At 35.9% G+C, this 23,758-nt stretch overlaps 1 protein-coding gene across 1 annotated transcript; it reads right to left on the bottom strand.

The window, feature by feature from the left end:
* Positions 1 to 1,611: 1,611 nt before the first annotated feature.
* Positions 1,612 to 23,470, bottom strand: LOC133195453 (uncharacterized). The gene is made up of 7 exons (XM_061331291.1): positions 23,404 to 23,470; positions 22,348 to 23,267; positions 18,780 to 19,013; positions 15,817 to 16,311; positions 9,731 to 9,828; positions 3,197 to 4,417; positions 1,612 to 2,295 (listed from the first exon to the last, which is right to left on the bottom strand). The coding sequence occupies exons 2-7, from the start codon at positions 23,183 to 23,185 to the stop codon at positions 1,624 to 1,626; spliced, it is 3,558 nt and encodes a 1,185-aa protein (XP_061187275.1). The 5' UTR covers positions 23,186 to 23,267; positions 23,404 to 23,470; the 3' UTR covers positions 1,612 to 1,623.
* Positions 23,471 to 23,758: the final 288 nt, after the last annotated feature.

Genomic DNA, 23,758 nt, shown 5'->3' with positions numbered 1-23,758 from the left:
AAAACGTCAAAATAGGGGAATTCCGGAATATTAGACCGGTTTTGAACGTTATATATAAATGAAAGGGCACGTGAGTTGAGAAAATATTCCTATTTCACACACAGGGAAATCTTAACAGATAATTAATACAATTGATAAATGGTAATCGTGCGTTCCATTTTTTGCCGATTTTAAAGGGTCATAAATCGGTCTCAACGTACCCAGTTCTTTAAATATATGCAGTATGCTCAAATTCATGACTTTATAATAAGTATTGCCAAAGGTAACGGATCATTTTCCTGCTCTTGATGTACAAAACTTGAAGGAATTACGGTGACAACTGAAATATTACACCCAAAGAAAATTGCTTATAGAAAGGCAGACCGACGACTTTATTCACATTTTCACCCTTAGAAATAACTCCTTTTGTATGTAGTTTTGATAAATAATGATGTTTTTTGGGTTATTGATCACAAAAGATGTACAAAGAGTATGAATACAGTACTAACAGACAGGCATTTATAAAGACAGACACACCGATACCCCCCCCCCCCCCCCCCAAGTAATTACTCCTTCCCTTCTTCTAAACTAGCGATAGATTGAAAATTATAGGGATGAAACCCGTTAGGATATTGCATCGCAAGAGGGTTGACAGAAGGACAGACAGACGGACGATGTAATTTCTATAGGTTTCCCGCATTTATGAGGCCTTAATTAAACACAAATTTTTATACATATTCACTTATAGCCTGTTGTGGAAACGTCAGAGATCTTTATGCACTGTTCATCATTTTAAACTAAGCATATGAGTCGATACACAATTGGCATAGATTTATCAAACACATCTTGGACTAAGTTGCTTGTATGCAATATATGACCTTTTCCACATTTTCAGCAAAAGTTTGTTTTTTTCTTTAAGAATATTACATTTCTTAATCTTGTCTTCATATGTCATATTCTGTACCTATTTCAACCCTAAGGACAATAGGATCTTTGGATGTCATTTCATTTAATAACTAGGTCAAGGCACATTTCCAAGCACAAACTATATTTCAATTCTTACAATGTATTAGCCTCTGAAGTACCTTGATTGAATTTCATGTTTAGATTGATTGATTGATTGTATATTGTTTTACGTCCCATTCGAGAATTTTTCACTCATATAGAGACGTCCCCATATACCGGTGAAGGGCTTCAAATTTTGACCTTTACTCGGCATTCAGGGCCATTGAGCAGTGAGGGATCTTTATCGTGCCAACGCCTACCGTGACACGGGGCCTCGGTTTTTAAGGTCTCATCCGAAGGACCCGCAACTTTCACTTCAAAGTGCCGAGTGCATGGCGAGGGAACAGTTGCTACCTATTTTTTATCGACTTAGGTCTGTCGCGGCCGAGATTCGAACTCACGACCTCCCGATCACGAAGCGAGCGCTCTACCGACTGAGCTACCGTGAACGGTAATTTTATGTTTAGACAAGAATCCTTAAAAAAATTAGATTTGAAAAATTAGCCTGAAAATACCAGATGCTCAATTACATATGATATTCATTAATTCTACAAAGTTTAAAAAAATTAGTTGTTTACAGTAACCCAAATTTAGGTTACAAATGATTCTTTAATATTCTACATTGTATTTTACTAACACCTAATTTGTAGCATCTTCATTAGGCTTGAGCACTGTTTCAAATTCTTGCATATTTGATTTGATCCTTTCCCAAATTTCTTGCATTTTGACATTTTTAATAATAGCATCCTCATCTTCTTTTCTTAAGGTCAGTTTTTCAATGGAATTAAGATCATCCAAGTATTTCTTCCCAGTGAAGGTTTCCAATCTTTGGCAGATATCTGACATCATCGACCAGGTGTCGTCAAATTCTGCCTGAAGGGTGGAGGCTGAGCTCACGTGTGCAGCCAATCTATTTCGGATTAACCTAATTCTCTCGACATCATCACCCACTGTCACCTCTCCTGCTGCAGGCTCTTCTCCCCACTTTCCTTTTGCTGGTTTAGGGATCGTTGAACAAATGTTTCTTATCATCTTGTATGTTAATGAAATATCAAATTCCACATATCCAGAATTTTTTGCTTTTTTCAAAAGATCTTCTTGATCTGGGTTCAGCTTCAGATTCATCCTCTTTTTGTTTGATAATGAATTCACCTTGTTCTCAATATCAGATGGGGGAATTTCTGATTCTAGAATATCTCTGTATGCCTTATTTAAGACATCGTTTGTAGCCATTCCAAGTTTTGCAAATCGAGATCGGCCTCCTAGGTTTTGTCCAGAGGCCCCAGGAGTACTGGAATCACTTGCCTCTCTCTGAAACAAACCATAGTTATAGTGATGAACCCATCTTAATCTAAAAACTAAATGCTGAAAATAGCCAACGTTGTTTGAAACAGAATCAATCTTAGTTCATTTGATTAATCCAAATGTATTTAGCAAATGTATTTAGCAAAGCTAAACCTAGAGTTAGTAGAGTTTGTAAAAGTATTTAAAATTACATGATGACCATCTAAAACGGCCCTGTTGTAGGTCAAGTAAGGAAAATTAGGTTAATAAGATTTTAATTCACCATTAGATATCACTGAGTCTGTAAAACCCTTGGACCTAAACCATGAGCCAGTGGACTGTAAATTGCATAATTTTGGTAAAAGATTGAAAACTCATTTGACTCATTTAAACAGTTCGTCTACTGGGTGTACATCAGTAAAGAAGATATTTATTTTAACAAATATGCAATGAATGTAACAAACTTTGCAAAAATTTCACTGGATATTATAATCAAGCTAACAGTTTTCCTACTATTAACATGACTAAGATGTCCAGAGGAACACACAATTTTTGAAAACTGAATCAATTTTATTGGATCCACCCTCTGGATTTCACAATTTTTGTTCCGTTCTATCCATACATGTAATCTACCAAAACTGGTTCAGCAGTTCTTGAAAAGAGGCTGAACATGTTCAAAAGTTCACAGACAATGCTTAGTGATGTACAAAGGCAAATAGCAACAGGTTTGAGAGACTTGTTACCTAAAATATGGTTTGCTAAGAGACTTGGGGCATTAATCAATATCATTATTTATCCTTAGATTATCAGCAATCTAAGAATGAAGTATAGCTTACTATATTTCTCCATTAAAAGGTGGCGTCAAAGGTCAACCTCTAATTGTTCATTTTTTTGTTTGCCTGGGGATATAAAGATTAATAATTGTTACCTTTTCCCAGAATCCTAGAGTTCTTTGTACATTTATCACATGTTTCTCCCGAAGTTTACACTTGCACTGAATTTCTTTAGCCTTGATTTTGGAGAGCTCACTTGCAAGGGTAAAAGATATATCTTTCTCATTACAAATAATGTTTTGACATTTGTATCCTCTGTGGAATATTTTTGTGTCAATAAATGTTTCTGTCAGTTTTTCTATTGTTTTATCAACGGAATTTCCAATTTCATTCGATACTTCTTTGTCTACAGTTAATGGTTTGATTCTGAACACTTGCAACTGAATGTCATCATTGCATATGCCAATAACAACAGTGTGTGCATTGTGATCAAACACTGCCGCTGTTTGATAAAGACATGGACTTCCCTCATTATCTTCATCTTTTGCAACACTCCATCTTAGAAAACTCATGCAGTATGCTACCAGTCTGTAGAACACGAACATGGCAAAGGAAGTGAACCGAAAGCATAAAATGGAGGAGCATTCCCATTTATCTTCACAGAAGTCAGCTTTAAACTGCTTTTTGTTCATACATGGGACATACCATGACATGCCGCCTTCTGATACAGCCTCAAATGCATTCAAAGGTACCAGCATTTGAAGTTTCTCCATGTACGGCATAATTTCACTTTTGTGTTTCAAGTACGAGGGTTCATCTTTCCACAAAGCATCTATCACTTTATTTTTAAGTTCCCCTGTTTTGTTAAAGGATTTCCACTCTTTGATTAATTTCCTTTTACAATCTTTATTGATGTGGTTTTCATCAGCAATTACCTTACTAAAAGCATTAGCAAACCACTGAATGTCTAGAATAACATGTTTCCTCAATTCATCTTCTTCAAAATTCAAAAGAAGGCCATTATCATGGAAGCACTTTAAAAACTTAGACATTTCCTCCCCACTTTTGATTTGGTATTCATCGGGAAGAGATGAGTTGAGCTTCCAGATTTCACCCAGGGACAAAACCTTCCAGGATCCTTCATATAATAACTGCTCCATTAAAGCCCATGAAGAAGGCAATTCAATTTTTGTATTGTTCTCATCTGTAAATAGTTCCACTATGGACTTTTTCATTGACTCCAGCATTTCCTTGGTATTATCATTAAGTTCCCTCAGACCTACTGCATATTCCCGATCATTCAGAGACTCACTTAACCAATCTCTGTCCTCATCTGGTACAGCATTCCAGAACTCCCCAAAATACTTCTCTATTTCCTGAAGAAGTAAACAAAGCAAGCATGGAAATATTAATGTATAATTGTGTGCTATGATTTTAATACTGTAAATGCTAAATTGTGTGTTGATATTTGAAAATCCTGAGTTCATGTATTTTGGAATTAAAATTGGTAATTAGTTTAAACTGATTACAGATAAAACTGTAGATCTGGTATCCATTGTTAAATACCAATATCACTTTGGATGTAAAGCCATAAAAATGTAGCTTTTCTGAATGGAAAGATTTTAGTTATAACTTTTGTATGCTATGTGTATAAAATGCCTTCCTATATTGAAAACTCTAAGAAACTTTAAATTTATTTGAAATATTCAACATTCACAATAGAAACACTCAAAAAAAAGAAAGCCTCATTTTGATAACCTGGTTAATATTTGCATGGTTAGACCACTAACCCTCATTAATGATGTTACTTTTTACAGACATGTTTTGAATCCACCTGATACTACATATTTAGAGTTTTGAGTTTTTCCAAAATTCTTGCTTTTTAATAGCGATTCTCTGTAACCACTTAAACTTCTTTGCCACGCATGGTCACCGATTTTGATGAAACTTTGCCCATTATTACAACTTGACACCAGAAACATATATCAAATAAAATTTCGTTGCTATGTGTCTTGGTTGCCATGGTAACAGCCAGAAAAGTTGAAAAAATTGAGATTTTCAGCTACTTTGAATCTTTATTAAACCTTAATAAAGAATAAGAATAACAAACAAACCATTCTCCCCAAAACCTGACACCTTGTTGCCACTTATGCTATAAAAAACTATTTAGAATTTATCTCTAAGTAAGTGGTAACCATGGGCACATTTGGAATACATTTTAGATGCTGAAAAATGCAGAAAAACGCTCAATATTCACTAATGATAGGTGTTAAATGATCAAACTCAATCAACAACCTAAGAAAAAAACAATAAAAAATTTGACCTTAAGTAATTAGGTATTGGCAATATTATTCTAAAAATAACTTTCATGGTTGCCATGGTAACACAGTGTTACCATCCAAAATGTGTTGCTAAGATTGGGTTAATGCTACTATCTTCAGGAAAAACAATAAATTTCATGACTGGCACATATATATCCTTAGGACATTGCAACACCGTTGTTTAAAGTGATATTTTTTTTGCTGCCTTAGGAATTTACTTACCTTTTATTCAAGAAACATATTATTTGACTCACCTTGAATAGTAATTATCTGGTAAAACTAAAGTTGAATATCATATATTGATAACGTTTGTTGAAAAATACAACACTGTTGCTATGGTAACCAAGAAGGGAAAATGTTCGATTTTGTTAATTTTATATCAATATTAAACCCTATGTGCCAGCTTTTTGCATCCAGTTAGAGATTGGGTGGCAGTCAAAATTGAAAGTCAGTTTAGTTGTTCATAATTACCAATCATAAAACCTTTGGGAATCTACATACAAGGGTACGTATCCAAGGAAACAGAATATTTTTCAGATTTTTATGCATATTTTTCGGCTTATTTCCATTGCAACGCTCTACTTAAAGAATTGAATTTGCATTTTTTGAAATGTGAGAATTAGGGTCACATGAACATCTTTAAAAATTGATCATTAGTTATATAGAAATATGCTTTTTAAAAAGATAGGATTAGATTTAATCACTAAGAGAGTAAATTTAAAATCCCTTCTTGGTATTAAAACCATGGCAACCATTGCCAACCTATAAGAAATATCATATTTCTTCCATGGTATATGTTACAAGGATATTTTGTCTATTATTTGCTTGTATTTCAACCTATAATTTTTTTTATTCTTAAGTGTATGATGTTATAAAATTAAATGAGCAAAATTATTACTTTTGAATACTTTGTTTTCATAGTAACATATGTAATAGTTGATTTACCAAACATGTTTATCATGCATTTAAGACATCAGGCCTTCAACTTTCAGAAACAATCATTACCACTTGTTTGCTTTGCTGCAAACGTTAACTGTGGGACTCTGAACATGTTGAAAAATGCCATTTTTCAAACTTTCAGACATGTTGCCATGGTAACCAAGTCACGTAGCAACCAATTTTTGCCTGATTTGAGTTTACGGTATCAAAGACTTTTATCAAAGAGAGTTTGGAGAAATTCTGAGACTATGCCTGCCACAGCTTCTATATAAAAGTTCAAGTCGTTACAGAGAATGGCTCTTAAACACTAATTTTTTATCAATGCAAATTAAGTTATCTTAAAAACATGTCCTTTCTTGACATTGTATGCTCATCGTTAATCCTCAATGTTACAAGTATAATTAACTGGAACTATAGCTCTGAGGGGACAAAAATCGATCACTTTGTGTTACATGTACTCTTTAAAGGAATTCAAAGAGCTGCAATTGGTTGCTATCATATACAAAATCTACAGTAAAAAAAATGAGCTGTTAAGTTGTAGCATATTATCAGAACAACTGAATTCAAATTTAGATCATTACATCAATGATAAATCTTTATCATTTCCAAGAAGTGTTCTTCATAAAAGCGTATCAAGACTTGACACTACCATTACAATGAAAAGGAAAGAAAATTATCAAAAAACCTTTCGAGACTATAATAAACTAATCATTTGTTGAAAACAATATGTTGCATTTTAGTCATCTATGAAAAGGTTAAAAAAAAACGACAAGAACAAAAATACAAGAGGCTCTTGGGCAACAACGCTAACCTGAGCAACTTAGCCTTGCTGATCTCAAGAAGACTGAGATTCTTATATTATGACCTCATGTTATGGCCCCGTCCTAATCCAATGGGATCTCTGATTCTACACAACATTGTATTTTTTTCAATATCAATATGGCTAACATGACCTTATACATGAAGAAGAGAAGGACATTTTCCTGTATACATGTATTAAGTAAAGTTTTAACCAGATGGTTTCTCAAATGTTTTCTTGTATAGTCCAATGTAAAACTTCCCCATTGTGGTCTCATCCAATTCCTTAGGCCATGATTCAAGCAATTTAGAATCAACATTCTAAGGGTCCTCCACACCCAGTGACTTGAGACGTATGTCTAGAAAAATACTTTTACTTCTGGTTTTATATAGTTCTGACGTTTTGATTGGCATTAGCGTATTACTCAATTTGTTTGCACACACCATTGCAGTTATGAGACTATATCTTTCAAAAAATAATGATTCAATGCTTAAGTGACACCATATTCATAAACAATGAACACATGGCATGATCATGGCGTGGCTGAGAGAAAAATGTGAATATTTTCAATAAAAGAACTTGAGTTTTTGTAGCATAATAATAATTCGTAAATATTAGGTATATCTTCTTGAACACGTTTTAGTTTATTTATACTTTCGGGCTAATCAACCCATATAGATATTGTTCAAAGTCTGTTGTATTTAGTTAATACTTTTGCACACTGATCTGTGCATTTCAATAATACCTATCTCACTGTGTGTTTAACATTATTGATAAATAGTGTGCATTTCTAGTTTTACTCATTTATATCTGTCCAGTTCAGTAGCCAAATAATGAGTAACTTTGGTATGATGAAGTATGCTGATGCTAACCAAAGTTTTTGAGACCTGGGCTACAGGATAGATAACTGTAAAAAGGAACTTCTATTTCTCAGATTTTGAAAATAATTTTTCTTCATCAATTTTTTTAGATTCAACTTCTTATTGAAATTGAATTCATTAGAGGTTCTTCTACACAATCAGAAGTCTTTTCTAATTTTTTCTCTATGTATTTTAGAGAAAATGTGATTTTTTAAAAAATTTTTATAACTTTCATAAATTTCTTAACACAAGAGGCCATGGGCCACATCGCTCACCTGAGCACTGTGGCTAGAAAAAAAGCAAAAATCAGTTCAGTATTGAAAAGCTTACATGCATAAGTAGTCCCAACCTACCCCTAAAGGGGGGTGGGTGGGGGTGGGGGTATGATTTGAACAAAATTGAATCTACACTCAGGATGCTTACATATTTCTTTGACTAACTGTTGCTTCTTTTCCTACAAGATTAAACATTCATTGTGGTCCCACCCAAACCCCAGGGGTCATGATTTGATCAAACTTGAATCTTCACTATCTGAGGATCCTTCCATATAAAAATGACCAATCATGGTTTTGCTGTTCTTGAGAAAAAGATTTTTAAAGTTTTTTTCCTATATACTCCTATGTAAGACTGATCATCCATTGTGGCCCCATCCTACCCCGGGGGGTCATGAATTGAACAAACTTGAATCTACTACATGAGGATGCTCTCATATAAATATGACCAATCATGGCTTTGCTGTTCTTGAAAAGAAGATTTTTTGAAGATTTTTCCTATATAATCCTATGTAAAACTTTGATCATCCATTCTGGCCCCACCCAACCCCCGGGGGACATGATTTGAACAAATGAATCCATACCACCTGAGGGTGCTTCCATAAAAATATGACCAATCATGGCTTTGTTGTTCTTGAGAAGAAGATATTTGAAGATTTTTCCTATATACTCCTATGTAAAATTTGATCACCCATTGTGGCCTCACCCTACCCAGGGGTCATAATTTGAACAAATTTGAATCTACACTACCTGAGGATGCTCTCACATAAATATAACCAATCATGGCTTTGTTGTTCTTGATACTCAAGAAGTTTTTTAAATATTTTTCCTATATATTCCTATATAAAACTTTGATCGTCCATTGTGGCCCCACCCTACCCCCAGGGGTCATGATTTGAACAAACAAAATCTACACTAGCTGTGATATAGACACGGTGCGGCACAGCACAGAGGGAATTTTCTGGACATGGTTGGGCACCAGGTGCATTAGCTGGGATTTTTCTAGATACGTTGCAGCACAGTGTGCCTACCTGTGTATTTCAAATCCACACACACTGTGCTACACCATGTAACACAGAGCATTTCACACGGTGTGTTTTCCACCGTGCGACGGGGAAAACTCATGGCCTGTACTGTAGAAATGACTGTTATAAGTAATGCTCAGTAATATGAGAATACAAGCTGGGGGTGTGTGGAGAACCCTTAACTCTAATTAAGTTTTCATGTATTAATTCTATGTAAAACTTTGAACCCCGTTTGCGGCCTCGTTCCACCCCAGGGGCGCAGGATTTAAAAAAAAATAAATAGAACCTATATGATGTCAGGAAACCTGGATAGAAACCAATTAATTTTGTAAAGACTAAAACCAATCTTCTTCCGTTAAAGTCTTAAAATATTTTCTTTTGTTTTCCTGAAGTATAGCTGTACTTGTGCTTTCTCTAGATATGTGAATCTATTTTTTTTGGTAATTCACATTTCTATAAGCTTGAATACTTACATCTGTAGATTTTGTTTCCGTGTGTGTGGCAACAAGAAACAGTGGAGCCTTTTTACCTCCAAATGTCTTGATTGAAGTAATCCAAAACTTCAAGTAGTCTATAAGAAAAAAAAAGAGAATAAATATAGCATCACACTAGAAAAAAAAGGCAGGTCTATAAGTCTGTTTATCTGTCTGTCCCTCTTTAAAATTTTAACATTTTCAACTTCTTTAGTACCACTGTGGAAATACTAACTAAGTTTGCAAAAAGCATCTTTTAGTTAAGAATTTTTATTTTCTAAAAAGGGCCAAGAATCCTTTCAAGGGGAAATTAATAAAGGCAAGACTCGGGTCATTGTTCCAGAAAAATGAAAATTGTTTGAAAGTTTCTTGAGGTAGTCGCTAATGTAGATTCTAAATTCTCCACATTTTGAACTTTTCATGTTGCATGAATAATATAGGAATGAGAACTTGGCTATCATTAGTTTGTTTGTTGATGTTTGCTTCCCTCTTGAGAATTTTTCACTCATATGGAGAGGCCACCACTGTCTGGACAGCTGCAAATTTAGACCTAAACTAGGCACACAGGACCAGTGAGCAGTGATTTTTTTTGTGTTAGCACATACTGCGACATGGGACCTCTGTTTATAGGGTCTCATCAAACATCCTGCAGGATGATTCGATTCCCCGGGTTTAATTCCCTACTCCACGACTCTGGAGCAACTGTTTGCTACACAGGTGATCTTGACATATTGTTAATTAAACAAGAGGCCCATGGGTCTTATAGGTCACCTGAGTATCATGTAAAAACTATCCAACAATTGAATTTAAACAAGAAGCAATGAAATTCACAATTTTGAAAGAGGCACCATTGCTCATCATAACTATACCCTTAGCATGCTTAGTTTGACTACTTAAAACCCAGTGGCAGAGCAAAGGAACAAAGAAAAATGCATTTTCCACTATATAATCAGTAGTGCCACACCCCACAGGAACCCTGCACCTGGAGCCACACATTTCACAATATTGGAAAAGGCACCCTTCCTCTTCATAAATGTTTGATTAATACCAAAGAAGATATTTCAAAGCATTAATTCATTTTCAGTATATAATCATAACCCCCTCCCCCACTGGTACCCTGATCCAAGGGCCTTGAAATTCATAATTCTAAAATAAGCACCCTTGCTCATCACAACTATACATTCAGATCATCGGCATAATACCCAGGAGCAGAGGAGAAGATTTTCAAAGAATGAACACATTTTCACTATATAATCAATAGAGCCCCATCCTAACACCAAAACCCCTGACCCAGGGACCATGAAATTCACAATTTTGGAAGAGGCATCCTTCCTCATCATAACTATGTATATAGTTATTGGCTTGATACCCAGGAGCAGAGGAGAAGATTTTCAAAGAACTAATGTCTTTCACTATATAATTATTAGAGCCCTGCCTTAACATCAGAACCCCTGACCTAGGGGCTATGAAATTCACAATTTTAGAAGAGGCACTTTTGCTCATCATAACTATGCATTTAGTTTGTTTGCTTAATACCCAGGAGCAAAGAAGAAGATTTTTAAAGAAATAATGCATTTTCACTATATATTCAACAGAGCAACACCCAAGCACAAGAATCCCTGACTTTGGGGTCATGAATTTCACAATTTTGGATGGGGGCTCAATGCTTATTACAATCATGCTAACAGTTTGGCTGCTTGATGTCTAGGAGTAAAGAAGAAGATTTTTAAAGATTGCACTAATTTTGATGGTATTAACCACACATCTCAGGCCTCAAGGGGGCAGGGGCCATGAATTTCATAAATTTTGTTCCTTTTTACCTATTGATGCTATATGCCAAAATTGGTTGAAATTGGTTCAGCGGTTTCAGAGAAGAAGCTGAAAATGTTTAAATGTTAACGCACGAGGGACGACGCACAACTATGGATGAAAACAGATAGCAATAGGTCACATGAGTAAACTCAGGTGACCTAAAAAGAGTGTGAACAACAAGAGGCCCATGGGTCACATCACTCATCTGAGAACGGTGGCTTGAAAAAAGCAGAAATCAGTTCAGTATTTAACAGTTTAAATATAAAAAGGGGTTGGGGTATGATTTGAACTAACTTGAATCTGCACTTCCTAAGGATGCTTGAAATAATATCACACATAATGACTTTGCTGTTTTTAAGAAGAACATTTTTTTACAGATATCTCCTTGATATTCCTTTGTATACCTATCATCCCCTGTTATGGCCTCTCTATTCTACTGGGAGGGTGGTCATGATTAAACAAATCTGAAACTACATTACATGGTGCTTTTATATTATTATGACCAATCATGGCTTTGTTGTTCTTGAAAAGAATTTTAAAGATCTTTCCTATGTATTCTTAAGAAAAAAAAGTTATCACCCAATGTGGCCCCACCCTACCCCCGGGGGTCATGATTTGAACAAACTTGATTCTTCAATAGCTGGGGATTCTTCCATTTAAATTTGTCTAGTCATGACTTTGCTGTTCTTGAGAAGAAGATTTTTTAAGAGTTTTCCTATGTATCCCTAAGCAAAACTTTGATTGCCCATCATGGCCCCACCAGACCCCTGGTTGTTATGATTTGAACAAACTTGAGTCTACACTACATATAAATATCACCAATCATGGCTTTGCTGTTCTTGAGAAGAAGATTTTTAAAGAGTTTTCTATTGTATTCCTATGTAAAACTTTGATCGTCTATTGTAGCCCCGCCCTACCGCCCTACCCCCGGGGGTCTTAATCTAAACTACCTGAAGATGTTTCCACCTAAGTTTCATCTTTCTTGACCCAGTGGTTCTGGTGTAGAAGATTTTCCTACTTATTCCTATAAATGTAAAATCTTGATTGCCCATTTTGGACCCATACTACCTGTGGGGGTCATGATTTGAACACACTTGAATCTACCTAGTGAGAATGTTTCCACATTATTTTCATTTTTTCCTGGCCCAAAGGTTCTAGTGTAGAAAATTTTTGAAGATTTTTCCTATGTAAAAACAAGATGTGTTTGTGAAACACTGATGCCCCCGTATGGCAGCTCATGGCAAAGGTTAAAGTTTCTCAAATGCAAGTCAAAATCCAGACCAAAAGATAAAAAATGTTAAATTTGAAAGCCCTAGCTGCAACTGTTCAAAAGTTATGGCCAAGGTTAAAGTTTTTTAAAAGTAAGTAAAACATCAAGGTCAAGGTCAAAGTTGTTGGTATCCAAAGGAAGGTCTTGTCACAAGAATTACATATGTAAAGTATGAAAGCCCTAGCATCAACCATTCAAAAGTTATGGCCAAGGTTAAAGTTTTTCGAAAGTAGGTCAAACTCCTATGTCAAGGTCAAAGGGTCAAAGTGGTTGGTATCCAAAGGAAGGTCTTGTCACAAGAATTAAATATGTAAAGTATGAAAGCCCTAGCATCAACCATTCAAAAGTTATGGCCAAGGTTAAAGTTTTTCGAAAGTAGGTCAAACTCCTATGTCAAGGTCAAAGGGTCAAAGTGGTTGGTATCCAAAGGAAGGTCTTGTCACAAGAATTAAATATGTAAAGTATGAAAGCCCTAGCATCAACCATTCAAAAGTTATGGCCAAGGTTAAAGTTTTTCGAAAGTAGGTCAAACTCCTATGTCAAGGTCAAAGGGTCAAAGTGGTTGGTATCCAAAGGAAGGTCTTGTCACAAGAATTACATATGTAAAGTATGAAAGCCCTAGCATCAACCATTCAAAAATTATGGCCAAGGTTAAAGTTTTTCAAAAGTAGGTCAAACTCCTATGTCAAGGTCAAAGGGTCAAATTGGTTGGTATTCAAAGGAAGGTGATGTCACAAGGATTACATATGTGAAGTATGAAAGCCCTAGCATCAACGAATCAAAAGTTATGGCCAAGGTTAAAGTTTTTCAAAAGTAGGTCAAACTCCTAGGTCAAGGTCAAAGGGTCACAGAAGTTGATATCCAGGGGAAGGTCTTGTCACATGGAATACACATGTGAAGTTTGAAACCCCAAGCAGCAACTGTTCAGAAGTTATGGCCAAGATTAAAGTCTCATAAAATTTTGCAAAAGTGGGTCAAACTCCAAGGTCAAGGTCAAAAGGTCAAATATGATGGTACCCAAAGAAAGGTCGTGTCACAAGGAATACACATGTGAAATATGAAAGTCATAGCTTCAACCAATCAAAAGTTATGGGCAAGGTTAAAGTTGACAACAGACAGACAGACAAACAGATAAACAGACAAACAGACAAACAGGACAAAAACAATATACCCCCAGGATCTTTCGATCCCAGGGCATAAAAATGATTGTCCATTGTGGCCCCTTCCTAACCTGGGGGTCATGATATGAACAAACCGAATCTACATCACTTCCCGAGGATGCTTCCACATAAGTTTCGTCTTTCCTGGCTCAGTGGTTCTGGAGAAGATTTTTAACAAGATGTGTTTGTGAAACACTGATGCCCCCGTATGGCAGCTTGTGGCGAAGGTTAAAGTTTCTTCAAATGCAAGTGAAAATCCAGGCCAAAAGATAAGAAATGTTGATACCCAAAGAAAGGTCTTGTCTCGAGGAATACATCTATGAAATTTGAAAGACCTAGATACAACTGTTCAGACGTTATGGCCAAGGTTAAAGTTTTTTGAATAAAAGTCAAACGTCAAGGTCAAGGTCAAAGTGGTTGGTATCCAAAGGAAGATCTTGTCACAAGGATTACATATGTGAAGTATGAAAGCCCTAGCACCAACGATTCAAAAGTTATGGCCAAGGTTAAAGTTTTTCAAAAGTAGGTCAAACTCCTAGGTCAAGGTCAAAGGGTCAAATAGGTTGGTATCCAAAGGAAGGTCTTGTCGCAAGGATTACATATGTGAAGTATGAAAGCCCTAGCTCCAATCATTCAAAAGTTATGGCCAAGGTTAAAGTTTTTCAAAAGTAGGTCAAACTCCTAGGTCAAGGTCAAAGGGTCAAAGTGGTTGATATCCAGAGGAAGGTCTTGTCACAAGGAATACACATGTGAAGTTTGAAACCCTAAGCACCAACTGTTCAAAAGTTATGGCCAAGGTTAAAGTTTTTCAAAAGTAGGTCAAACTCCAAGGTCAAAAGGTCAAAGTTGTTGGTATCCAAAGGAAGGCCTTCTCACAAAGAATACACATGTGAAGTTTGAAACCCCAAGCACCAACTGTTCAGAAGTTATGGCTAAGGTTAAAGTCTCATAAAATTTTGCAAAAGTAGGTCAAACTCCAAGGTCAAGGTCAAAAGGTCAAATATGATGGTACCCAAAGAAAGGTCTTGTCACAAGGAATACACATGTGAAATATGAAAGTCATAGCTCCAACCAATCAAAAGTTATGGGCAAGGTTAAAGTTGACAACAGACAGACAGACAAACAGACAAACGGACAAACAGACAAACAGATAAACAGGCAAACAGACAGACAGGACAAAAACAATATACCCCCGGGATCTTTCGATCCAGGGGCATAAAAAGTGCCATAAGTTTTCATTAATTTGTAATTATCTCCCCTTGGAAGAAGACAAGGCCCTTCATTTGAACAACTTTGAATCTCCTTGACTCACAAACACTTTGTGGCAAGTTTGGTTGAAATTGGCTCAGTGGTTCTTGAGAGGAAGATGATATTGTAAAAAGTTTACAATGACGACAACAACAACAATTACAGACAACAGAAACATTTCAATCAAAAAAGCTCACTTGAACCTTCAGCTCAGGTGGGCTAATAATGTCATACATTATGCCCTAACATATAACTCCTAAATGTTGGAATATGACTCCACATTCATTATTGGAAGAATTGATGCATGTCTGATCGAAATTAAACTACAACTGTCGAAGTTTGTAGCTTTTAGACAATCCAAGAATTACCAGTAAACAAATAAACCCTAGCTTTGCGGAATTAGATACACCATCCCAAATTCAATTAATATAAATCCCAATTTTAGATAAATCCTAAAGAATGACGTGTCTTTGAATATTTCGATCTATTAGACAAAATGAAAACTGGAAGTTTGTCATTGGTTATAAAACTACAATAAGTTGCATAATAGTTTTACCTTGTAAAAAATAAAATCTGACATATTACATGTTTCATACCTTTGTATGTCCACACGGAGAAGATTGATCCTTCTTGATTGTCTTTCTCTTTATCGACAACATCTTCAAATCTCTTAGTCATGTCCAAGACAAGGATGAAGAAGGCTTTTGGTGTTACGTAAATTTGGTGACAGGCATAATACGCTAACTGGCCAGCAAAATCCAGCATGCTTACTGTTGGTAACTTCTCTTTTTCAGATAAGATTTTCCGAAAAATTTCATCTTTCACCATTGCTGGAGCTTCTGAGGAGAGAAGACTGACCATTACCTCTACTGTATTCTCTTCTTCTGTGCCCTCAGTTGGTGAAGAAGACATTTCCACATTCTCTTCTTTCTTTTCTTCTCGGCTATAAACTACTTCAGTGTTTTTATCAGTACTTCCTAGTTCTTCTTTTCCATTTGTATCGGAGGTGTCAACTGCACTGCTTGGGTCTGGTTTCAAATCTGCAGCGTTTATCCTGATAAATGTCTTCAATGGTGAGTCATCATCAGCCACTGTAAAAGAGGAAAGTCGTTATTTAGTACTGTTTTCATTTTGAACACGCATCATAGAGTAATTATATATCTCTTTTATCACAATTCAGGATTGACAACAAACATTCTACTGATCATATTATATCTTGTGTCTGTACATCTGTATTCATTATTTAAACAATAAAATTCTTCATTAAATGATTAAACAATTCCTTGGTCTCTGATTGAAGTTTGATGAACATGATGAAAATATCTTGAATAGTTTCTTTAAAACTGAATTTAATACACAATAAATAGTAAAGTCAAAGTCATTCAGAAGGTCAAGGTAAAATAAAAACAAGAGGCCACAATGCTCATCTGAGTAACTCTGGCCCTGCTGATCTTCACCAGATTTTCACCCTTGTAATACTTATTGTGGCCCCAACCTACCCCAGGGGGTCATGAATTCAACAATTTAGAATCTACACTACCCCAAAAAGCTTCTACATAAGATTCTGCTTTTCTGGCCCAGTGGTTCTGGAGAAGAAGACTTTTAAAGATTTTTCCATTTTATTTCAATGTAAAACTTTGATTCCCTATTGTGACCCCAACCTATTCCATGGGTCAAGATTTGAAAAATTTAGAATCTACACTATCCAGCTTTTCAGCTTTTCTGGCCCAGTGATTCTTGAGAAGAAATTTTTTTAAGGACCCACCCTATTTTTGTCTTCTCTTAATTATCTCTCCTTGTAAGGGGGATCGGCATTTTTTTTTTAATAATTTAAACTCAACTTCACCAAAGGATGCACTGTAGCAACTTTGGTTAAAATTGGCCTAGTGGTTTTCAAGAGGAAGTTAAAAATGTGAAAATTTTACTGATGGACGGATGGACAGCTGACAGATGACGGGCAACAGGTGATCAGAAAAGCTAACTTGAGCTTTCAGCTCAGGTGGGCTAAAAATTGGACACTGTCGATAAACTTTCACCAAAAAATGCATCAGTGCATAAGCTTACATAACAAGAGGCCCATGGACCATAATGCTCACATGAGTCAATATGGCCCTGTTGCTCTTTATCAGCAGATTTTTTCTATTATATATTCCTATGTAAAACCTTTATCCCTATTGTTATCCCACCCTACCCCCCAGTGTAAAGATTTTTATAGATTAGCCCCACCCTACCCCCTCAGGGTCATATTTTGAACTAACTTGAATCAACACTACCTCAAGATACTTCCATATCAATGTGACTAACCATGGCTTTGCTGTTCTTGAGAAAAATATTTCAGAGAATTTTTTGTATACATCCATATGTTAAACTCCGATAGTGCATTGTGGCCCTACCCCAGGGGGTCATCATTTGAACAACCTTGAATCTAAACTTCCTGAGAATGTTTTCATATCAATATGACTAAACATGGCTTTACTGTTCTTAATTTTTTTTTCCCCTATGTATTCCTATGTAAAACTTTGATCCCTCATTTTTGCCCCACCCTAAATCTGGGGGGTCATGATATGACGAATCTATGCTATGTAAAGAAGGTTTCATATAAGTTTCAATTTTTTTGGCCCAGTGGTTCTTGAGAAGAAGATTTTTAAAAGATTCCACTAAATTTCCACTAATTCTTAATTATCTCCCCTTGAAAGAGGATGTGGCCCTTCATTTGAACAAATTTGAATCCCCTTCACCCAAGGATCCTTTGTGGCAAGTCTGGTTCAAATTGGCCCAGCGGTTCTGGAGAAGTCGAAAACATGAAAAGATTACAGACGACAGGGCGGACAGACAGACAGATGGACGACGGACAAAATGTTATCAGAAAAGCTCACTTGTGCTTTTAGCTCAGGTGAGCTAAAAAATATTTGGAAAAATTTCTTTAAAACTGAGCTAAACACAAAATTGAGAAAAGTGATGTCAAGGTCAAAGGAAAGGTCAAGGTAAAAATGTTGATGCACTACAATAGTTCTACATTATACGTATCAAAATATGAAGTTTGATGAAATATCTTTGTTTCCTTGAAACTAAGCTAACAAATTGAGAAAAATGAGGTCAAGGTAAATTGAAAGGCCAAGGTCAAAAACCTTGATGCAATTGAATAACTCTCACCAATATAAGCATACGAAGTTTGATAAAGCAAGAGATGTTTGTGAAACACTCCCCCCCCCCCCCCCCCCCCCGACATATATACTAACATAGGACTTGACCTAGATATTCTTATGATTAATCTGTATACCAAATTTCATTTCAGTTTGTGCAACCTCTGCTAAGAAAATGAACGGAAATGGTTGGTGGACCAAAAGACAGAAAGACCGACAGACAGAAAGCAGCAAAGCACTATGCCCTCCCTTCTTCGAAGGGGGGCATAAATATCTTGAATACCTTCTTTGAAATTTAGCCAAACACAAATTTGAGGTCAACCTCACCTGAGCCAAAAACTCAGTGGGCTTTTCTGATGGAAAAGTGGTCTGCGTCTGTCATTGTCCTATGAATATGTATCAGAAATTATTTTTACCTTCCAGAATTCCATCTCTAACAATGAAGAGATGTTGATAGACTTCCAGTCCCCTGGTGGACTCTATAACTTTGCTGACATTTTGGAGTTGCCCTTGTAATTGCTTCAGCAGTGTTGTTTTTCCAGCTTCAGCACATCCAACAAGTATTCCTCTGGCATGGGAAACAGTTGTCTTCTCCTTCCTCAGAAACTTCTTTAACTCATCAACTTTATTTAAATCATCACTGCCTGGATCTAAACAAAAACATGTTCTTAGAATAGATATCCAGAACACATGCATTAAGCAGAATTTGAAATTTGGTGTTAACGCACAAGGTAATGATGTAGGTATTTCAGAAAAAATATGTTATTCTATTATTTTCAAATCTTATTTTTCTAAATCAGTTCCACAATATTATCTGTTTATTTTTGTTGATTTGGTCATATGATTTACCTCATGAGCTAAGAACAAGGTATGAAATTAAACATTTACTTCAATTTCATTTTAACTTGAAAGTGAAATGATGCAGTCATAGAAAATAGATCATTCACATACATTTTTGGTATTTCAATATATTTATTTCTTTTGTAGAAAATAAGAAATTCCTGTGTCTAAATGTCTACTATAGAAAATACTATTTATGTAGCAGAAAAAAACATTATTATTTTTTTAGTCATGAAATAAGAAATTTCACTATCCATAATCTAACAAACCTTCAGAAGTTTTAATAACAATAAACCATTGTCCAAGAACATAAAAATGTTTATAACAACAAGTTGACACTAATAAACACGATAAAGGTGAGGAGAGAAAACAGTGATTTATGTCATATTTTTGACCCCTAGATCATTCTTATGGTCGACGTAGCACGATACTTGGAACTATTCAATTTCACTGAATATGAGCCAACCCGAAATTGTACACCTTATTTTCCATGATTTTAAAAGAAAATTGAAATTATTTTTCATTGGTTCTTGAGGAAGTTATAAATTTACTTTTCAACATAACAAATACAGAACAAAAAGGTTTGTACATTAAACAAGAGGCCCAAGGGCCACAATGCTAACCTGAGTAACTTTGGCCTTGCTGTTTTTCACCTGATTTCCCCCCTTGTAGTACTTATTGGGGCCCCACCCTACCCCCAGGGGTCATGATTTGAACAATTTAGAATCTACACTACCCCAGAATGCTTCCACGTAAGTTTCAACTTTTCTGGCCCTGTGGTTTTAGAGAAGAAGATTTTTAAAGATTTTTTCGACATATTTCAATGTAACACTTGGATTCCCTACTGTGGCCACGCCCTACCCCCAGGGGTCATGATTTGAACAATTTAAAAACTACACTACCCCAGGATGCTTCCACATAGGTTTCAGTTTTTCTAGCCCTGTGGTTCTCGAGGAGAAGATTTTTAAAGATTTTTTTGATATATTTCAATGTAAAACTTGGATTCCCTAATGTGGCCCCGCCATACCCTTGGGGGTCATGATTTAAACAATTTAGAATCTACACTTCCCCAGGATGCTTCCACATAAGTTTCAGTTTTTCTGGCCCTGTGGTTCTTGAGAAGATTTTTTAAAGATTTTTTCTACACATTTCAATGTAAACCTTGGATTCCCTATTGTAGCCCCGCCCTACCCCCAGGGGTCATGATTTGAACACTTAACAATCTACACTTCCAAAGGATGCTTCCACATAAGTTTCAGCCTTTCTGGCCCGGTGGTTCATGAGAAGAAGATTTTTAAATATTTTTTCGACATATTTCCATGTAAAACTTGAATTCCCTATTGTGGTTCGCCCTACCCCCAGAGGTCATGATTTGAACAATTTAGAATCTACACTACCCCAATATGCTTCCATTTAAGTTTCAGCTTTTCTGGCCCAGTGGTTCTTGAGAAGATTTTTTAATGACCCCACCCTATTTTTGTCTTTTCTTGATTATCTCCCCTTGGAAGGGGGCTTGGCTCTTCATTTCAACAATTTACCCCCCCCCCCCCTGCACCCAAGGATGCTTTGTACCAAGTTTGGTTAAAATTGGCCCAGTGGTTCTTGAGAAGTTGAAAATGTGAAAAGTTTACAGACAGACTGACAGCTAGAAGGAAGGACGACGGACAACGGTGATCAGAAAAGCTCAGGTGAGCTAAAGAGTTCTGAAAGAAAATGATTAAGTAGCATGATATAGTGAAACACCCTCCCCCCACCCTTCCCTGAAAAAAAATTCTTGTGTGTGTTTGGGGGGGGGGGGGGGGAGGGGGAGGTAGGCTGATGTGACTCTATAATTCTGACTTTGGTTTCACTTTTAATCTGTAAGAATTCCATGTAATATACATGTAAAATGTCAACCCAGTACACAGTGTAGATTTACTGAACACCTGTTATAGAAATACACAACATTCCTAGACAGAGCTGTGTTAATATCAATGGTGTCTATATCTAACTGTCAACATTGTACAAAATGTTTGTAGTCAATGTGATGGAATTTTGTTTGAATGGAGTATTGAAAGAACCATATATATATCAACTATTGATAAGAACTAGGACATTGCCCCCTCCAAACTCCCCTAATTCCCCCCCCCCCCACACACACACACACACATACACACCACACCCATTTTACAATCATTTTTTCCATTTCATGACATTTTTAGTGACCTATTAAGTTAACCTGCAAACCACCCAATGTATTCATTTCCTGACTTAAGCAGAGGACTATAAAATCATGTCCACCCAAATAAAAGACAGGACCAATGAGAGTTAAACAACAAATCATTAACCAGTCAGGGAACTTAACACTCTATACTACATTATACAAGATGTAGGACAGAAGCTATGTCAAGTCTTATCTGTACAAAATCTGGAGTAGTTTGTTAAAGACGACAGAGTTAACAACTAAACTAAGTACATATTTAAGGAATCACTGTCTAGTTAGTAGAGTATGCCCGGGCATCAACGATAGTTTTATGCATAAATTATCCTACATTTCCAACTATTGTTGATGTCTCTGGCATACTCTACTAACTAGACAGTGGTTCCTTATATTTCCATTTCATTGTGAAATAAAATTGTAAATTTAGATTTTAAAAATGTAGACTAATAAATTTAAATTACACGAGGCCTCACATGTCAATTTCAATATTCCCCGCTCACTGACGTCAAACACAAAGACAGCCGCACGAGAATTACATGCATATTAGGCCTTCTTAGCTCCTGACCTTTCGCTTGGTGAAATTTGCATTCCGTTAGAATGATCAAGAAATCAACTCCACTAACTTTCAAAGAGTTATCACAGAGAAAACAAATAGAAATGGAAATATATTGAAATAACCCTAATTAAATCTTAAACATATTATCTGAAAGTTATATAGTTATTAATTACAACTTATAAATTAATATCCTTATCTTAAAAACATTTCTTGTGACTTAATGCAACAAGTTAGAATTCAATTAACCATGTCATGTAATTACACATAAAACTATCTGTTTGATTATTCCTTAATGTCTTATAATTACAAATAAAACAATGACTATAATATATTGTATACACTAAACATTTTACAACAAAACATATAATTATACTATTGTATTACTTACCAGTCAGATTATCCCCTCCATTGATAAGTCTGTATATGTACACTGTGTTGTTATACCCAGATCCGACCCAGAGAAGGTTAGTGATGTCATCATAACTCAGGCTCCATGGTGAGTCTATCCCGTGTTCTGATGTCTGTATCACTGACAGGAATTGTCCGTCTTTATCAATCATCTGTACTGAGCGGGTTCTATAATCACACACCAGGATGTGTGACAGTGCGTCAGTACAGATTCCACGTGGTGATAGTCGTGATCCTGATGGAGGTCCTGTGTAGGAGAAGCGATGTCTCCCTACACCATCTGTCACCACTACAGCATCACGGCCAATGTCAGACACAATAACATCTCCATTGCGGTTCTCTGTGATGTAGAGAGGTTCTCTATACAGTCCCTGACCTGTGTTGTTGTCGTACTGTATGGTCTGTATGTGTTGTCCTGTGTTATTGTAACGGTTTACCTTGCCTGTCTTTGTATCATATTTATACATCACGACCAGCAGGTCTCCAGTGGAGGGGGAGCTGTAGACGCTCACTGGTATCCATGGTGCTGTGTTGTACTTTATTAATGTAGTCTGTACTGTGTGATCTGTAGACAGTTTGTTGATATTATACTCCCTGTCTATATAAATTAAATCACCGTCTCTAGTCACTGTGTGTACTCCATAATCACTATCTATATCTGTCAGATGATGTAGTTTATCACCTGCTGTGTTTGTCAAGATGAGATTGCCTATATAATCACTGATCCAGACCCGGTCTGACGATACACGGGTAATGTGACTACCACACCTAACACCTGTCACTCTGACAGATTTCTGCAACACTACTCTATACATCATTGACAGCAGACATTTATTTCATCTTTATCCTGTGGTTTTATAACAGAATCCCGTGTTGATTTCCTCAGTCAGGGAGATTTCTCTGTAAATTACAACATTGTGTTAGAATTATTGACATCAATAACAAGTCTCTCTTTATAAAATACTCATGTAAAAATGTTTTGGTTTAAAGAATTTATAGAATAGAATAGAATTAAGTCCCAGATAAACCTAAATACCTTTACACTGGGTGCTGAGTGATTACTATGTTTCAATGAGTAGCAGCCTCCAAGTGTCCTCAATCAAACCTGTCTAACAAAGCAATATAAATTACAAATTAAAACCACATCAATTGTGCAATACTGGAAAACTTTTCAGATTCTCATAGATGACATTCTATGACGTTGTATTTACAATATAGTGTGTAAACTTTATAATTTACAAAAGAATAATCATGATTAATACTGCTTTCTTACAAATACTAATTCATAAGTTATAACATTAAAACAGGGTAAGATAGAGATGTTCTACTATAACACTCTATAGATAGGTATGATTACAGTGTGTTTTCACACAGTTATATAAACTAATAAA

The sequence above is a fragment of the Saccostrea echinata genome, unplaced genomic scaffold (assembly GCF_033153115.1).
Source record: "Saccostrea echinata isolate AGI-Se365-2 ecotype Australia unplaced genomic scaffold, CSIRO_AGI_Sech_v1 ptg000029l, whole genome shotgun sequence".
Lineage (NCBI taxonomy): Eukaryota > Metazoa > Mollusca > Bivalvia > Ostreida > Ostreidae > Saccostrea > Saccostrea echinata.
This window is presented reverse-complemented; position numbering and strand designations above follow the sequence as displayed.